Source organism: Lepus europaeus, chromosome 16 (genome assembly GCF_033115175.1).
Source record: "Lepus europaeus isolate LE1 chromosome 16, mLepTim1.pri, whole genome shotgun sequence".
In the NCBI taxonomy this organism is placed as follows: domain Eukaryota; kingdom Metazoa; phylum Chordata; class Mammalia; order Lagomorpha; family Leporidae; genus Lepus; species Lepus europaeus.
In genome coordinates, this window is record NC_084842.1 from 21,111,633 (window position 1) to 21,128,880 (window position 17,248).

The window sequence follows — 17,248 nt, forward strand, 5'->3', positions numbered from 1 at the left end:
CCATAAGTTTTTTTTGTTTTTGTTTAAGATTTGATTTGAGAGGTAGAGTCAGAGACAGTGAGAAGGAGAAACAGAGAGAAAGGTCTTCCATCCATTGGTTCACTCCCCAAATGGCCTCAACAGCTGGAGCTGCGCCAATCCGAAGCCAGGAGCTCCTGGTCTCTCATGTGGGTGCAGGGGCCCAAGGACTTGGGCCATCTTCTACTGCTTTCCCAGGCCACAGCAGAAAGCTGGATTGGAAGAGCAGTAGCCGGGACTAGAACCGATGCCCACATGCCGGCCCCAACACATAAGGTTTTTTTAAGATTTACTTATTTCAAAGGCAAAATGTCAGAGAGAGGAGGAAAGACCTTTTATCCACTGGTTCACTCCCCAGATGCTTACAATGGCTGGGACTAGAACAGGCCAAAGCCAGGAGCTCCATCGGGGTCTCCTTTGTGGCTGGTGGGGATCCAAGTACATAGGCCATTATCCACTGCTTTCCTGGGCTTATTGACAAGGAGCATGGGTTTGGAGCAGAGTAGCCATGACTGGAACAAGTACTCTGATATGGGGTCCAGCATTGCTAGCTGCAGCTTAACACACCACACCAGAATGCTGGCCCATAAATTTTTAAATGAACCTATCATCAAAGAAATGATCTTAGGTATCATGTAGTTTGGCTACCTTGTTTTACAGATCTGTTATGAGGGGAAAACTGACCTGGGAAAAGGTTATAGAACCTGGTTACATGAGTTTAGTAGCAGAAGAGGGGTTAGAACCTTGAAATTACTTGATACAGATGTTTTCTAGACTCACCTCAGGAAGTTAAACTTGCTTTGGATTATTTTGGACCTCTTACTTGCTTCTGAAGGAAGATTAAGAAGACTTGCCTGAAGTGGTTTAAGAAAGTTAAGGTGTGATTTTGTTCAGACATTTCATGATGTCTAGAGACATTTTTAGTTGTCAGGATGTGGGGAATAGAGGACAAGGGTAGAGGTCAGGGTGCTGCTAAACATTATACAATGTGCAGGATGTCAGTATTGCCAAGATTGAGAAACTAAGGAAGACAAGACAAGGAATTGGGTTGAAGGTGAGTATGGTTGTAAAAGTACTTGAACTGAGCTGCAGAGATAGGCAAAATGAAAACTGTAGCTCTGTTTCGTACAGAATAGGTATGATGAAAAATGTTGGAAGACCAAGTTTCTTTTACTTGCCATCATCTTGTACAGTGGCTCAAAATTGGCAAGCCTCTCAATGTATGTTGGCTTTTACAAATTTTTCAAATGTGCATTTTAAAACTGAGAAGCATCTATATAAGAAAAACAATTTCATATGCGGATATTTTTACAGTAATAATTAAGTTTATATCCTAACCAGCTAGAATTTTTCTTAGGAACACATGGATGAAGTATGCTCTTCTCAACTTCTTACTTCAGTAAGACGCATGGTTTTGACTCTTACCCAGCAAAATGATGAAAGCAAGGAATTTGTAAAGTTTTTTCATAAGCAACTTGGAAGTATATTACAGGTAAGAGTTTATAGTTATATGACCTACCAATATGTATTACCTGGTTAGGATTTTAGGCATGGGGGTGTACTCTCTGGCATTTTTTTTAAAGTAGACACCAATTTTAGCATTCATTTTGGATGACATTTAAAAGACTTATTCTTTTACATAGTCTAAAAAATTAGAATCTGCATTTTCATTTAACTTGAGAATCCTTAAGGGTTATTCCAACTCCAATAAAACTTTGATTTTTCTCCTACTCACTTAGAACATTTCAAGTTTGAAATATTTAGAGTGTCTTCTTTAACTTTTTTTTTTAAGGTTTGAGAGGTAGAGTGACAGAGGGAGAGGTCTTCCATCTGCTGGTTTACTCCCCAAATGGCCACAACGGCAGGAGATGGGCCAATTTGAAGCCAGGAGCTTCTTCCAGATCTCCCACGTGTTTGTAGGGGCCCAAGCACTTGGGTTGTCCTCCACTGCTTTCCCAGGCCACCAGCAGAGAGCTGGATCAGAAGTGGAGCAGCTGAGACATGAACCAGCACCCATATGGGATGCCAGCACAAGTGGAGGCTTAACCTACTATGCCACAGTGCCAGCCCCTGTGCGACTTTATTTTTTTATTTTTATTTTTTTTGACAGGCATAGTGGATAGTGAGAGAGAGAGATAGTGAGAGAGAAAGGTCTTCCTTTTTGCCGTTGGTTCACCCTCCAATGGCCGCTGCGGCCAGCGCATCTCGCTGATCCGAAGCCAGGAGCCAGCTGCTTCTCCTGGTCTCCCATGCAGGTGCAAGGCCCAAGCACTTGGGCCATCCTCCACTGCCTTCCCAGGCCATAGCAGAGAGCTGGCCTGGAAGAGGGGCAACCGGGATAGAATCCAGCGCCCCAACCGGGACTAGAACCTGGTGTGCCGGTGCCGCAAGACGGAGGATTATCCTGTTAAGCCACAGCGCCGGCCAATAAATAATTTTTTGAGTAATCTGAGAAATTTTAGATCCCAGAAAGCAGCCTTTCAAGACTCTGGGCTGTAAAAGTAACTATTAAATTAAGACAGTGATTCTGAACGAGAAGATTTTACTTTCCAAGAAATACTTAGCAATGTCTGCAGTTTGTCATGTCAAGAAGGATGAAAGGAGGTAGGAAAGAAAGAAAGGAACAGGTACTGTTAAACATCCTACAATGCATAGGACAGTCTCTCACAACCAAGAATTATCCAGTCCTAAATGTCAATGGTGTCAAAGTTGAGACTATACATAACAATACCTTATTATTCCATGTAACCATTACCGTTATATATTTACCTGAATATTTTCCCATTGAGGTAGTTAGTACTTGGGCCACCTTCTGCTGCTTTTCCAGGCCATTAGCAGGGAGCTGGATTGGAAGTAGAGCAGTTGGGACTTGAATCTGTGCCTAACATACTGGCATCACAGGCTGTAGCTTTACTTACTAGGTCACAATGCCAGCCCACCAGCAGTTATATTAAGTAGAGATTAAACATGGACGACCACATACGCTTTTTCTCCCATATGTCTGTACTCTGGAAGCCAAACTAGCACTATTCCTACTAAGAAATATGGTGATATTCTTTAAAATTATTGACCTATTTTTCCTTAGTAGTCTTGTTCATTAAGTTTTTCAGTACTTAAAATTTTTCTTAGGGCCAGTGATGTGGTCTAGTAGGTAAAGCCGCTTCCTGCAGTGCTGGCATCCCATATGGGCACTACTTCAAGTACTGGCTCCTCCACTTCTGATCCAGCTCCCTGCTAATGGCCTGGGAAAGCAGTGGAGGATGACCCAAGTGCTTAGACTCCTGCACCCATGTGGGAGACCTGAAAGAAGCTCTTGGTTTTGGCCTGGCCCAGCCCCAACTGTTGCTACCACCTGGGGAGTTGAATCAGCTGATGAAAGATGTGTCTCTCCCTGTGATTTTCAAAAATTTAAGTTTATTTTTCTCTAGGTAAGTATTATAAACTTTTTAAAAGATTTGAGGGAGAGAAAGAGAAGAGAGAGAAGTGGAGTTTTTTTTTTTCCCATATGCCAGCAATATCTGGTACTGGACCAGGCCAAAGCCAGAAGCTTGGAGCTTCTTTCAGATCTCTTATGTGGTTGCAAGGGCCCAGAGCCTTGGGCTGTCTCCTCTGCTGCTTCCCCAGGTGGGTAAGCTGGGAGCTGGATTTGAAGTGTAACAGCCGGGACTCGAACTGACACCCACATGCGATGCCACTGCTTCCAGCAGTGGCCTAAACCTGCTGCCCCAAAGCTGCAGCCTCAATTTAAACTTTAACCATCTGTATTGCTCTACCCACAAATGAAGTTTACTGCAATCTTAAAATATCTGGTTTATTTAATAGGATTCACTGGCAAAATTTGCTGGCAGAAAACTGAAAGACTGTGGAGAAGATCTTCTTGTAGAGATATCTGAAGTGTTGTTTAACGAATTAGCTTTCTTTAAGCTCATGCAAGATTTGGACAATAATAGTATAACTGTTAAACAGAGATGCAAAAGAAAAATAGAAGCAGCTGGAGTAATACAGTCTTATGCCAAAGAGGTAAATATTGATTTTGATTTTAGGAGTAGTTATTAGCATGTAAGTAGTTTTTATCATTAACTAATGTCATTTGACTCCAGCAAAAGCAGTTATTTGGTACTATTAGTTAATCAGATTATAAATCAGTACATGTGCTGATATCTACTAAATCTCAGGAGTAACACAGGGGTGAAAGATCAGGAATGTAGATAGGAATTGATACTAAATGCACATTGTCAGGTATCCAGTTCACTTTATTGCCACTCATTCAAGTCCCTAAAGAGAAAAGGACTAGGATCCAGTCTTTGGTCAGCTACCTGCCATCGATATTGCCAATTCTTAAAGATTCTGAGAATATATTATCACCCAGAGGTCACACCTAACCGATACACATGCTAGTTTGTTAGGGCTCCGGTTTCACATCCCTCCGGTTTCACACCCTGAAACATGTCACTATTTTTGGGAAAGATTCCTTTACTTATAGGTTTGTTTATTTGAAAAGCATAGGTAGAGAGAGTCCATCTGCTCATTCATTCCCAAATGGTCACAACCACCATGACTGGGTCAGGCAGAAGATTAGAACTACATCCAGTTTCCTACATGTGTGGCCAGGGCCCAAGCATTTGAACCATCTTCTGCTGCTTTCCTGGCAGGGTAGCACAGGAAACTGAATTGGAAATGGAGCAGCTAGAACTCACAGTGGCATTCACATGGGATGTCAGCATTGCAGGTGGCAGCTTAACCTGCTGCACCACAACACTGGCCCCAAATTGGTCTCGATCATGTGTGAAATTGAATGAATTTGTTACCCCTCATCTTCAGGCTTACCAAGGAGGCCTTTTCCCTAGCTTTATACCCTTTACTTGACCCTCTGATCATGAGAGGAAAACCAGATCAAGATCAGAGTAATTCCTTCTTCCTTAGAATCCGAAGCACAGAGGTCAATATACTTGTTTCACACTTGTGTTATTTATATTGTACATATAAATTTAAGCCATTGCTGACAGCTTAAAGAAAATAAAACAGCATAATACTCTAAAACATGACCAGAGTTGGTCTCCTTTCAATATGTTTTGGATAAGCAATCTCATGAGGCCCTGTGTGGGGTGAAATATAATCTGACAAGACAGACAAGGATTTCAAAATGGAGATGAAGTTAATTCCATGTGTAGAGAATCAAGTATAAAGACTTCTTTATTTATTTATTTTTTTTGACAGGCAGAGTGGACAGTGAGAGAGAGACAGAGAGAAAGGTCTTCCTTTTGCCGTTGGTTCATCCTCCAATGGCCGCCGCGGTAGCGCGCTGCGGCCAGCGCACCGCGCTGTTCCGATGGCAGGAGCCAGGTGCTTCTCCTGGTCTCCCATGGGGTGCAGAGCCCAAGCACTTGGGCCATCCTCCACTGCACTCCCTGGCCACAGCAGAGAGCTGGCCTGGAAGAGGGGCAACCGGGACAGGATCGGTGCCCCGACCGGGACTAGAACCCGGTGTGCCGGCGCCGCAAGGCGGAGGATTAGCCTGTTGAGCCACGGCGCCGGCCGTATAAAGACTTCTAAGGCAGGATTGAGCAGTTTGGAGAATAGAAGGTTACTAAGTAAAGTGATAAGGGTAGGTTAGGTTACAGAGGTGGGTAAGCCCAAGTTACAGGGCCTTAGCAAGATTTCTAAGGTATTTTATTCTAAACATCATAGAAACTGCCAAGGACAGTTTGAAGTTGAGGAATGACAATCTTATGTACCACATTAAATAGGGATTATAGGAGAGTAGAGACAGAAGCAGGGAGGCGAGTTGTAAGGCTGAGTCTTCCAGGTAAAAAAGAATAATCAAACATTTGTAGTTTAGTGTGCAGCAACATATGTATTTTGATAATTTATCCAGTAAAGAATTCTCATGGTTTAGAAGTAGGTAATGGAAGTAAAGGCTGGTTTCCTAATTGGCATATGCTTCTTGGTGTATTAAGTGCCATTTACTGACATTGGTATGACTGAACGAGGATGGGGACTAGGGACTAGATTAAGGGAGTTAATAAGTTTGAGATACGTCTTATATGAGGGTACTTCTAAAAGTTTGGAAGTATGGAATAAATAATTATTTTGGTGCAGAAAATTTTCAAAATCCATAATATGCTTTTCCATGAACTTTTTGAAGATTTTGCATCTTAGGAATAGTCAAGCAGGCACTGTTGCTTTTTTTGTCAATTCAGAAGATTTCAATAAAACAATGCACTTATTTTTCTGAGAAACCACTCAGCTTTTCTGATGAAAGCCAAAACTTTTAAACTTTACTACACTCTTAAGTATATTGTTAAATTCTATTTAATTTACTATAGGCCAAAAGGATTCTTGAAGGAGATCATGGCTCACCAGCTGAAGAGATTGATGATGAGGATAAAGTATGTACCAATTCATTTGTGCCTAGAAATAATGGTTTTTGAAAAAAATTTAACAGCTTTTACCTTAATGTTTGAGAACACAATATATTATCAGATGTCTTCTGATTAGTTTTAATTTTGTTTTTAGGAACAAAACTAGACTGTCAAAAATGATTCTTTGTATTTTTATATAGTAACCATTAATTTTTATGATACTGTTTTAAAAGTACTTTAATAAGTTAATTACTCAAATTTATCTTTGGCTAGGACAAGGATGAGACTGAAACAGTTAAGCAGACCCAAACATCTGAGTTGTATGGTGGAGGAGGTCCCAAAAATCTAAGATCTGATGTTTCTGATCAAGAGGAAGATGAAGAAAGTGAAGGATGTCCAGTGTCTATTAGTAAGTTTAAGGCTCTGCACTGTGTTTACATGTTAATTCTTTATAGGTCAGTGAATCAGTTTGGTAGAATGCAATGAGCATAGAATTAGGCATCAGACAACTAAATTTGAATTTCACAATGACCTTGACTAATTACTTGGCTTTTCCACACCACAGTTTCTGGTACTTACTGACAGTTTCAGATATTGTATACAAAGGACCTGTGCCATGCAGGAATGCAGTAAATGGCACCAATTATGATGCTGAAATTTACTAAGAATTGTGTTTCGATGAATTCAGATTTGTCTAAAGCTGAAACTCAGGCTTTAAATAATTATGGAAGTGGAGAAGATGAGAATGAGGATGAAGAAGTAGAAGAGTTTGAAGAGAGCCCTGTAGATGTCCAGACGTCACTCCAGGCTAACATTGAAACTGCAGAAGAGAATGAACGTGACAATCAGGTATTCCAATATAGATCTGTCTACCAATTTTTTTTTTTTTGACAGGCAGAGTGGACAGTGAGAGAGAGACAGAGAGAAAGGTCTTCCTTTTGCCGTTGGTTCACCCTCCAATGGCCGCCGCGGTAGTGCGCTGCGGCCGGCGCACCGCGCTGCTCCGATGGCAGGAGCCAGGTGCTTCTCCTGGTCTCCCATGCGGGTGCAGGGCCCAAGCACTTGGGCCATCCTCCACTGCACTCCCTGGCCACAGCAGAGAGCTGGCCTGGAAGAGGGGCAACCGGGACAGGATCGGTGCCCCAACCGGGACCAGAACCTGGTGTGCCGGCGCCGCAAGGCGGAGGATTAGCCTGTTGAGCCACGGCGCCAGCCCACTGTCTACCAATTTTAACTACTGAAAACAGATCATTCTGAAATCTCAATATGCAGCTTTACCCATTCCCATGAATACAGGCCTCTTTAACATTCTTAGTAAAATCTGAAAGACTTTTTTATATTTAGCAATGTTTAAAACATTCTAATCTTTGATAAACAAATAGTTCAGAAGATCTGGGATGTTAATCTTCATACTTTTCTTCCCAGTCATAGCTGGAAACAATATTTGCTAAGAATAAAATCACTCTGTCCTCTGCCTTGGCCTGTCCACAGGCAACACGTTATACTTTTTCTTTCTGTCCATATTTCTGAACAATGTGTGTGTGGTGTGTACGTTTCAGTTACATTTTAACCAAATATTTAGATTTTACCAAACTGTAAATATCACTGCTGAATCAAATGTTTCACCTTGTATTTTTCTTGAATTTAATGTTCTCAATTTTTTATTTTCTTTGAATGTGTACCTGAATGTTTTGCTCTGCCTTCCAACTGCTGTATAAGCAAACCTCCCAGTAAAATTTTCTATAAGATTTCAATTTGTCATTTTGTTTCCTTCCTGTAACACTTCTTCCTGCTCCATTTTGGGTTTTCTTGTTATTTTGAACTACTAAACAGCTAACAGCCCAGGAGTCTCCTTTGTCATTTTTTTGTCAGAGACCTGTTTGAGTCCAGTATTTGTCTCGTGATTTATTGTCTCATTTTGGTAAAGCACGTCCTCCAGCAACTCTGAGAAAGCATGCATAAAAGATAAATCAGTAAAATTAGTTATCAGAAAACAAACACTGTGTGGATAATATTTTCTTTCAGATATTTAAAAGATAGTGCTCTTTGCAGTTTCCAATGTTGCTGTTGAGAAAGCTGGTGTCTTTCTTAGTATCCTTTTTGTGTACTTTTTCCCTTCTGTTCTTCAGAGGTTTTCCTCCTCTGGAGTTCTGAAATTTTATGATATAAACACTGTTGAGAAGTGGTTTTTGTTTTTAAATTCACTTTGATGAATGCTCAATTGGTCTTTTCAGTCTATATCATTTGATAAATGTACTTTTGCTGTTTTTTTTTTCTTCCACCATTTTTCTTTCCTTCTGGAGTTAATATTATCATATATTTAAAATCTAGAACTGATCATCTCATTTTCTTCTTTCTTCCTTTTATTGTCTCATTGCCTTATCTTTTTGTTTTACTTTCAGGAATAATTCTTCAGCCCTAATACTTGCATGAAATTTTTTGCTTTCAGTTGTGATTTTTTTAGCTTATGTTGTTTGTTTACATTGAAGAACGATGGAGCAGAAAGCTAGTTGGAGTTTGAGCTTCACTGAAGGGCATTTGGATAGACAGCCAGCTATTTGAGACTCCTAAATGTCACTATCTACTAGTCTGGTCTTTGGGTAGTTTCTCCAAGACAGTGTCCTCCATTCTCTTCAAGTCTGAGGTATAAAAGCTTGGTGGTTGGTAGTGCAAACTAAAATATGCAAACGGGGCTCAGTGTCCCACCATCATCAAATTTGCACTACATCCGTGTTCTCAGTATATTTACTCACCTTCTTTACCCCTTCCCTAGCCCCAGTGTCCCCAGATGTGAAGCTATTTCAATTTGTCTAAAATACAACATCCCATTTTCTATTGTGGTTGCGGGAATAAACCTAGAAGTACACATTTTCTTTAACCAGTTATAAAATAACTACCCTCCTTACCACTATAGTTCTTCCTCCTTACAAACTGGTACTTCAAATTGTGAAGGAATTCTCAGTTTTTGTTTCTCACTCTGCTGAAGGTACTTAGTACATCTTGCTGTCCTCCTGGATAGTTTTTCTTTCATGAACTTTGTCTACATGTACTTGTGTATAGGTGTCTTACAGTTTCATTTAAAATAGTCTGAGAAAAATAACTTGAAATACAGAGATTTATTTTTCCAGTTTGTTGTACTATTTTGAGGTTATGGAGAAAACTTTTTACTTAGCAATCTGGAAATTGCAACCAAAGCCACTTCTTTTATAATACTTTTAGAAATTTAAATTCCCTCATATGAAGGTCTCAGGTTGGACAAAAACCCACATACTGATAACCATTGTCTTCAGGCACTGCTATTAAAAGTCATTTTCTTTTTTTTTTTCAACTTTTATTTAATAAATATAAATTTACAAAGTACAACTTTTGAATTATAGCAGCTTTTCCCTCCCTAACCTCCCTCCCACCTGCAACCATCCCATCTCCTGCTCCCTCTCCCATCCCATTCACATCAAGATTCATTTTCAATTATCTTTATATACAGAAGATCAACTTAGTATATATTAAGTAAAGATTTCAACAGACTGCACCCACACATACACAAAGTATAGAGTACTGTTTGAGTAGTTTTACCGTTAATTTGCATAGTACAGCACATTAAGGACAGAGATCCTACATGGGGAGTAGGTGCACAGTGACTCCCATTGTTGATTTAACAATTGAAACTCTTGTTTATGATGTCAGTAATCACCCGAAGCTCTTGTCTTGAGCTGCCAAGGCTATGGAAGCCTCCCAAGTTCAAACTCTGATCTTACTTAGACAAGGCCATAATCAAAGTGGAAGTTCTCTCCTCCCTTCAGAGAAAGGTACTTCCTTCTTTGATGACCTGTTCTTTCTACTGGGATCTCACTCGCAGAGATCTTTCATTTAGGTCTTTTTTTTTTTCCCCCCAGAGTGTCTTGGCTTTCCATGCCTAAAATACTCTCATGGGCTCTTGAGCCAGAACCGAATGACTTAAGGGCTGATTCTGAGGCCAGAGTGCTGTTTAGGGCATTTGCCATTCTATGAATCTGCTGTGTATCCCACTTCCCATGTAGGATCATTCTCTACTTTTTAATTTTATCAATTATTTGCAGATACTGGTCTTTAAAATGTCATTTTCTTCCTAGATTCTACAAAATGACTTTGAAAAAACAGAAAGCACAAATGTCCCATTAGAGCAAGAAGCTACTAGTAGAGGTAAGAAATCTGGAATGTTCAGTTTTAAGATTATCTAAAGTTCCCTTTATGTGCTTAAAAAAGCAATCTGAATTGTTAGCTAATATAAATTAAAGATACTTTGGGCCTAATATATCTTCTTCTCCCCTTAAATCCTTTGTAGGAAAAGTAAAGAGGGGCTTTATTTTTGTAAACAGCTGTTAAAGATATGTTAACTATTATCCACACAGAAAACCTCCTCAAGGAATATCTCTATACAACTGAGGGGAATTTTTAAAAAATATCTGCATTCCTGGACATTATTCCTGGAAATCCTAATTTATTAGACATCAAGTAACTTTTGGGAATTTAAATTTTCAAAGTATCTCTAGATGAATCTGATCAACTAAATTTGGGAACCATTGCTAAAGAAAATTTGTAGTTGCCCTATTTTTTTGTGAATTAAGTGTCATAATTACACTCAATCATGCATTTTGTGTAATAGAAAGTTTAGCAACTATTGCATTACACTGATTTTAAGACTTTCTTTTGATGACAGATGACCAAGATAGCTCTCTTGTGAAACCCTGTTACCTCAATATCTTAGAAAATGAACAACCTTTAAATAATGCTACTCATGAAGATTCGCTCAGTACTGTTGAGTCATCTAAACAGCCCAGCCCTTTGCCATTACCTTTAACTGAAATGGAAACCTTAGTGCCTAGAGTCAAAGAAGTTAAATCTGCTCAGGAAACTCCTGAAAGCTCTCTCGCTGGAAGTCCAGATACTGAATCTCCAGTGTTAGTGAATGACTATGTATGTATCCTTTATACTCTTAAGTTTTTTTTATTTTTCATTTCTGTGCATATTCATTTTCAAGTTCACATTTTCAGTATATAAACTAAACCCCACTCTGTTTAGGTTTAGAACTTGTTGGAACATTTCTCATTCATACTTGTTCTTTTAAATTTGAGCAGAAATGTGATAGTGAATTAGAATTACCTCTCAAAACCTGAAGGCTGTTCTACAGTGTTTAGTTTTGAGAAATAATGATATAGATGGCAACTTTGAAGAGTTCAAGTTCAGATCTGCAGTACAAATGATACATGAATTAGCATTAGTCTCTTAAACTACCCATTCTGGACTGCTCAACTGTTTAAAGCATTTAAGTCTTTAATGAACTAAAAGTTCACATTTGGGATGCAAAATGAAACAATTTGACAGTGGTAGAGTCCTTATCTATAAACAGTGAATAGCCAAAAAATATGTAAAAATTTGCACTTAAAAGAGAAGGTACAAAAATGTAGTTTTACTATGGACCTTTGTTTCTATTGAATTTTATACCAAGTTATTTTTGCATCCTTGAGTTGAATAGATTTTTATACACTTTTATCAGAAGAAATTAAGAAATCTACAATATAGTATTTGAACCAAGACAGATAAATTTTGGTCTAAGGAAAATGCTTGTTTTTAAAAAATTAAAATTGACCTTGTCTAAAGATTTATGTAGTTGTTTTGTAACTTGTTACAAATGGGGCTTATGTTTTAAAAACAGAGTAACTTTTTTTTTTTTTGACAGGCAGAGTTAGACAGAGAGAGAGAGACAAAGGTCTTCCTTTTCCATTGATTCATCCCCCAAATTGCCACTACGGCTAGCGCACTGCACCAATCCGAAACTAGGAGCTTCCTCCTGGGTCTGCCATGCGGGTACAGGGCCCAAGCACCTGGGCCATCCTCCACTGCCTTCCCGGGCCACAGCGGAGAGCTGGACTGCAAGAGGAGCAACTGGGACAGAATCCGGTGCCCCAACCGGGACTAGAACCCGGTGTGCTAGTGCCACAGGCGGAGGACTAGCCTAGTTAGCCACGGCGCCGGCCAAAAACAGAATAACTTTTTAAAGGAGTTTTGGTTGCCTTGCTGCCACTAAGATTATGCATCTAAAACTGATGGTTACCTATTATATTTATTCTTGTCATTTGATCAGTATATAGTCTTCTGGAAGATACTTAGTTGAGATTAACTTGAAGTTAGATTTTACAAGGTCTTGAATCTGAAGGGTGGGCAGGGATCCCTACTGAATGGTATGTGTATGTTTTATAAGAAAGTGAAATGGTCAAAGTCATGGTCTATGAAGATTAATGTGATCTGTCTATGATATGCTATCAAGGAAGCTACATTAGGAGGGCACACTATCACATAGGTGCAAAATATGAGCTGAACAAGATGAGCTAGGTGAGAAATATTACAAGGTAAGGTTTCTACTTGGGTAGAATGATACATTAAAAATCAGAAGGGTAACTAGGAGAAGAATCTGGTTTCAGAAAAATAAAATTTGAAGTGATCCCAGAAGTGAATTACTGAATTCATACCTTGTCTAATTGAGCCTCAACAGTTGATAGGTTGAGAAGTTTATATTTACTTATGTTCTGTTGCATGCAGCTCTGATGACATTCTGTGAACATTATGAAAAGTTTTTCAGATTCATTTAGCTCTCATGTATTACTGTTTTTTCCTTCAGACGCTAAACTAGTTTGATAAAATAAGAATGCTTAACAGCATGTTCATAACTGCGTGTGAAGCCCTTCTGAACTTCTGATACCCAGTTTATTCATAGCTAAATATGGAAGAAAACAAATATGATAGAGTTATTGATGTATATGGTCATAATACACTATTTGTCATGGATGACTTAGGTCTAAAGATAGAGTGGTTTTTTTTCATTAAATATTAATTCATCTTACAGGAAGCAGAATCTGGTAACATAAGTCAAAAGTCTGATGAAGAAGACTTTGTGAAAGTTGAAGATTTACCACTTAAACTGACAATATATTCAGAGGTATTTGGTGCTCTTTAATTAAGCTTGTCTTTTTATAACAAATGTTAAGATTGAAAATGATTTGTGTGTTTAATTTTAATTCTAAAGGCAGATCTAAGGAAAAAAATGCTTGAAGAACAACAGAAAAACCATTTACCTGGTGAAATATGTGAAATGCACACTGAAGAATTAGCTGGAAGTTCTCAAACACTAAAAGAACCTGGTAAGAGTCAATTTTAATCTTATAATATTGAAAAATTGCGTGTAGATATCCTGATTTATCTTTTATACGTCCTCGAGTACCTGGGAGATTTAAGGCTAATAATTGGAAAGGAGGCATAATTTTGTGAAAATTTTAGTTTAGCTACTTGACATAGAGTAGTCTTACCAAGTCATTTTTTGTGTTTAAAAGCCTGTTTTTGCAAAGTAATAGATACATGTGCATAATTTAAGAAGGGTACAAAAGTTAATGATAAAAAGTAAGAATCCTCTTTTAACCACTGGTTTTTAGTTCTTTTGGAGGAGGGGTCTGACATAACTCCAGTATTTTATGATTTTTCTTAATGTTTAAAATTCAGATAACCTGGCCGGCGCCGTGGCTTAACAGGCTAATCCTCCGCCTTGCGGCGCCGGCACACCGGATTCTAGTCCCGGTTGGGGCGCCGGGTTCTATCCCGGTTGCCCCTCTTCCAGGCCAGCTCTCTGCTATGGCCCGGGAAGGCAGTGGAGGATGGCTCAAGTGCTTGGGCCCTGCACCCGCATGGGAGACCAGGAGAAGCACCTGGCTCCTGGCTTCGGATCAGCGAGATGTGCCGGCTGCAGCGGCCATTGAAGGGTGAACTAACGGCAAAAGGAAAACCTTTCTGTCTGTCTCACTATCCACTCTGTCAAAATAAAATAAAATAAAATAAAATAAAATAAAATTCAGATAACCTGTCTCCCCTATGACAAGTGTGTACTTAGATCTACCTTTCTTCCTCCCGGTTCGTATTTTTGGTTTTCATCTTTGCTATTTTAAATAGATATGTCCAAAGCTGACAGAACCAGACAGTATTACCTTGTTTGGCTCCTCCTGGCTCCTTCCTCTTACCTTCTGTTTGGCTTTACCCATACTTTTTGTCATTAAAAGTGAGCACAAATTTTGACTTTATAGCTATAATTAATTCTAATATACTTTTCCTGAAGATGATTTTACTTAAGTATCTTTCATCATAGAGCCAATTAATAGTTAAATAGTTCCTTCTTTGTGTTTCTAGTAGCACAACTTCTGGGCTGCTCAGATACTGTTTCTTGCATTATGGTCAAAGGATTTTGTTATTCTCTATCAATTAATTGAATTCATATACAATGGGAGGGTTCTAGAAATGGGGTGAGAAGGGTAGACATTTCAGATATCAAACCTTCAGTTAATTTCCCAGTTTTCTGCTCAGTTCATTTAGTATGTGACACCCATCTCAACCAAGCCTCACGTTTCTAGACTGTGGCTGCCTTCCTCTATCCTTTTCAGTCAACCTCCATCTATGTTGAACATTCTGATCATTTGTTGGTATATCCTGTTCTCACAACTGCTCTTTTCTTCTTTATGTAGGTTTATACCTTGTTGTTAGTTTTTTTTTTTTCCTTGCTAGGGTGTTTGAAAAGACAAGTATTATCTGCTTAGGCTGCCATCATGAAACAGGAGCCTTCGTGTGTGTGTGTTTTTACCATTTGCTATCAGGGAATTCAAGCCAAATTGGAATTTTCTTTATAATAACCTTATATATTAAAAGTAAAAGCTTTAATGGAAGAGAATACTTAAGAAGTAAATTCTAGTAAGTAATGTCTTAATTTGGTAACTAATTTATAACAATTATTGTTTTTCAGAAACAGTGGGAGCCCAAGGTATATGAGATGTCTTCAGAGGCTCATCGAACTTTTGTCTTTACACAGTGCATTTCAAAATGACACTAAATAAACATCTGCTTTGATCTGTATAAAAATGTAAATTAGTTTGACAATGCATTTTTGATAGATGTGCTAATTTCTGCCCATGGCAGTTTTAAAACATCAGAAACTGAATTCTGGACAGATTCAAACCTTGATACACTGTGGGTTGGTTTTTTTTTTTTTTTTTTGGTCCTGATTCCCCCCCCCCCCCCATTGTGATGTTTGGTAATATTACGTTTAAAATGTAGTTTTAAATAAAGTTTGGCCTTACCTGTAAAGTACCCCCCTTTTTTGGAAATTATGTTGAATTCTACACAGTAAGTCATTGTTCTATAGAATTTTAGGCTATTCAGACAGTAGTGGTTAAGAGAGAAATATTTATTATAGAGCCCAGCCATTAGACCAGTCTTCCAGCTAAAGCCAGTGTTGCTTCTCTTGGGTCTAAAGTTCTGTTAGGTACCTGCAGGGCCTATTCCTGTGCAAGAATAGGGCTGGTTATAAAGGTAACCCAGATACCTGAATTATTTAGAGTATATATCAATAATTCATTCAAATTTGGTAAGTTCAGAACTTACATAATTATCTATTAGGTGTTTTCTAGAATTTCAGATCCTAAGTTGTCTCAGTCTAAATTTTTAAAATTACCTTTATATAATGAGGGAGTATTAATGCACAGATAAGTAATATTGCATTTAACTTTAGATAATCACACTTTCAAGTGGGGATAAGTAGAACTAAATTGATAGAACAGGGCATTAATCTTCTATATGCCTTGACAGACTTTTGGAAGTGATAGTTTAATACCAAAGCAAAGCATTTGGCCTCTGTGTGTATGAGAGAAGCAGATTTGCAGATAATGTCCTATGTCCTTTTTCACTGTTAAAATCCATGTGACTTTTTTATAAGTCTATCGACTTGCCATAGACACAGTAAGGTTTCTCAGAGCCAGTTAACAGTGAGTCAGTCAACATTAGACAAATGAATAAAATGTGAAGCATTTATTCCAAGTAGTAATTTAAATTTGCTAACAATTAAAATGCCCTCTAAAATAACTTGGTTGGTATTCCTTTAAAATTCTTAACACCTGTTAAAATGTGGTATCCATTCAGGGAATACCAAATGAGGATTCCTTATGAGGACATTCACTGTATTGCTACTTAAATTTTCTAAGACATCATCTCCAATACATCCTATTCAGAAAACCACCCATCCAGAACCAGGAACTCTTATCCCATTAGACTATCTCAGAGAAAGGGGTACAAGAAGTTAAAGTCTATGAACACTTAAGTTCTGTATTTTCTAGATATTGATCAGAATAGTGGGAAACTTCCATTTTGGTACTCAAAGCCTTATTTGTGGCTATCTCGCTCTCTCTGCATGCATATTAAAGATAGGCATGGTAGAAGAATTGAATTTATATCTTAGCTACTACCATGGTACCTGTTTACCAACCTTGCTTATTTGACTTGTTTAATAGCTGCTATCTAGTCTTATTTTCCTATTTTAGTTGATAATTTAGTTTTAAAATACCCAGGGCTTGAGAACAGATAACTTGTTCAATAGATTTTGCCTAATAACTATTGCTGAAGAGGTAGGCATTAAATACTCCTGTTTATCTTAAGGTAAAATTTTGGTTAGAGATAGAAGGAGAAAAGGCCAGAGTGAAAGAGAAAGAACCCTATTGAGGTTGAAATAATGCCTAATATAATGAGCTAGCCAGACCATGGAAGTACTTTGTATTTTGTAACTTTACACTTTGGATAAATGCTTTTTCACTGTTAATAAATGTATATTCTACATTGAACCTTGAATTGTATTTTCATTTAAATTGACATTCATTCTTTTGAGTATTCCAAAATTGTGCCTTATTTGACAACTTCTAGCATGAAAAATAATGACAGGGATAAACAGGAAGACTGATTCACTTCGAGACTATTTTCCTTTAAGTGAACATATCCTTTGTTTCTTAGCTGTATGTGTTTTACATACT

The 17,248-nt window shown here is 38.3% G+C and overlaps 1 protein-coding gene across 18 annotated transcripts in view; it reads left to right on the top strand.

Moving 5' to 3' along the window:
* Positions 1-17,032, top strand: part of PCM1 (pericentriolar material 1) — a 107,969-nt gene extending 90,937 nt beyond the window's left edge. For all 18 annotated transcript variants that reach the window (XM_062213323.1, XM_062213329.1, XM_062213315.1 and 15 more), the window contains 10 exons: positions 1,376-1,510; positions 3,841-4,038; positions 6,345-6,407; positions 6,654-6,789; positions 7,069-7,229; positions 10,490-10,559; positions 11,077-11,333; positions 13,261-13,353; positions 13,441-13,555; positions 15,196-17,032. In XM_062213323.1, the coding sequence (XP_062069307.1) occupies positions 1,376-1,510; positions 3,841-4,038; positions 6,345-6,407; positions 6,654-6,789; positions 7,069-7,229; positions 10,490-10,559; positions 11,077-11,333; positions 13,261-13,353; positions 13,441-13,555; positions 15,196-15,221 (1,254 nt within the window). In that variant the 3' untranslated portion in view covers positions 15,222-17,032. The remainder of the gene's footprint in view (positions 1-1,375; positions 1,511-3,840; positions 4,039-6,344; positions 6,408-6,653; positions 6,790-7,068; positions 7,230-10,489; positions 10,560-11,076; positions 11,334-13,260; positions 13,354-13,440; positions 13,556-15,195) is intronic.
* The last annotated feature ends 216 nt before the right edge of the window (positions 17,033-17,248 follow it).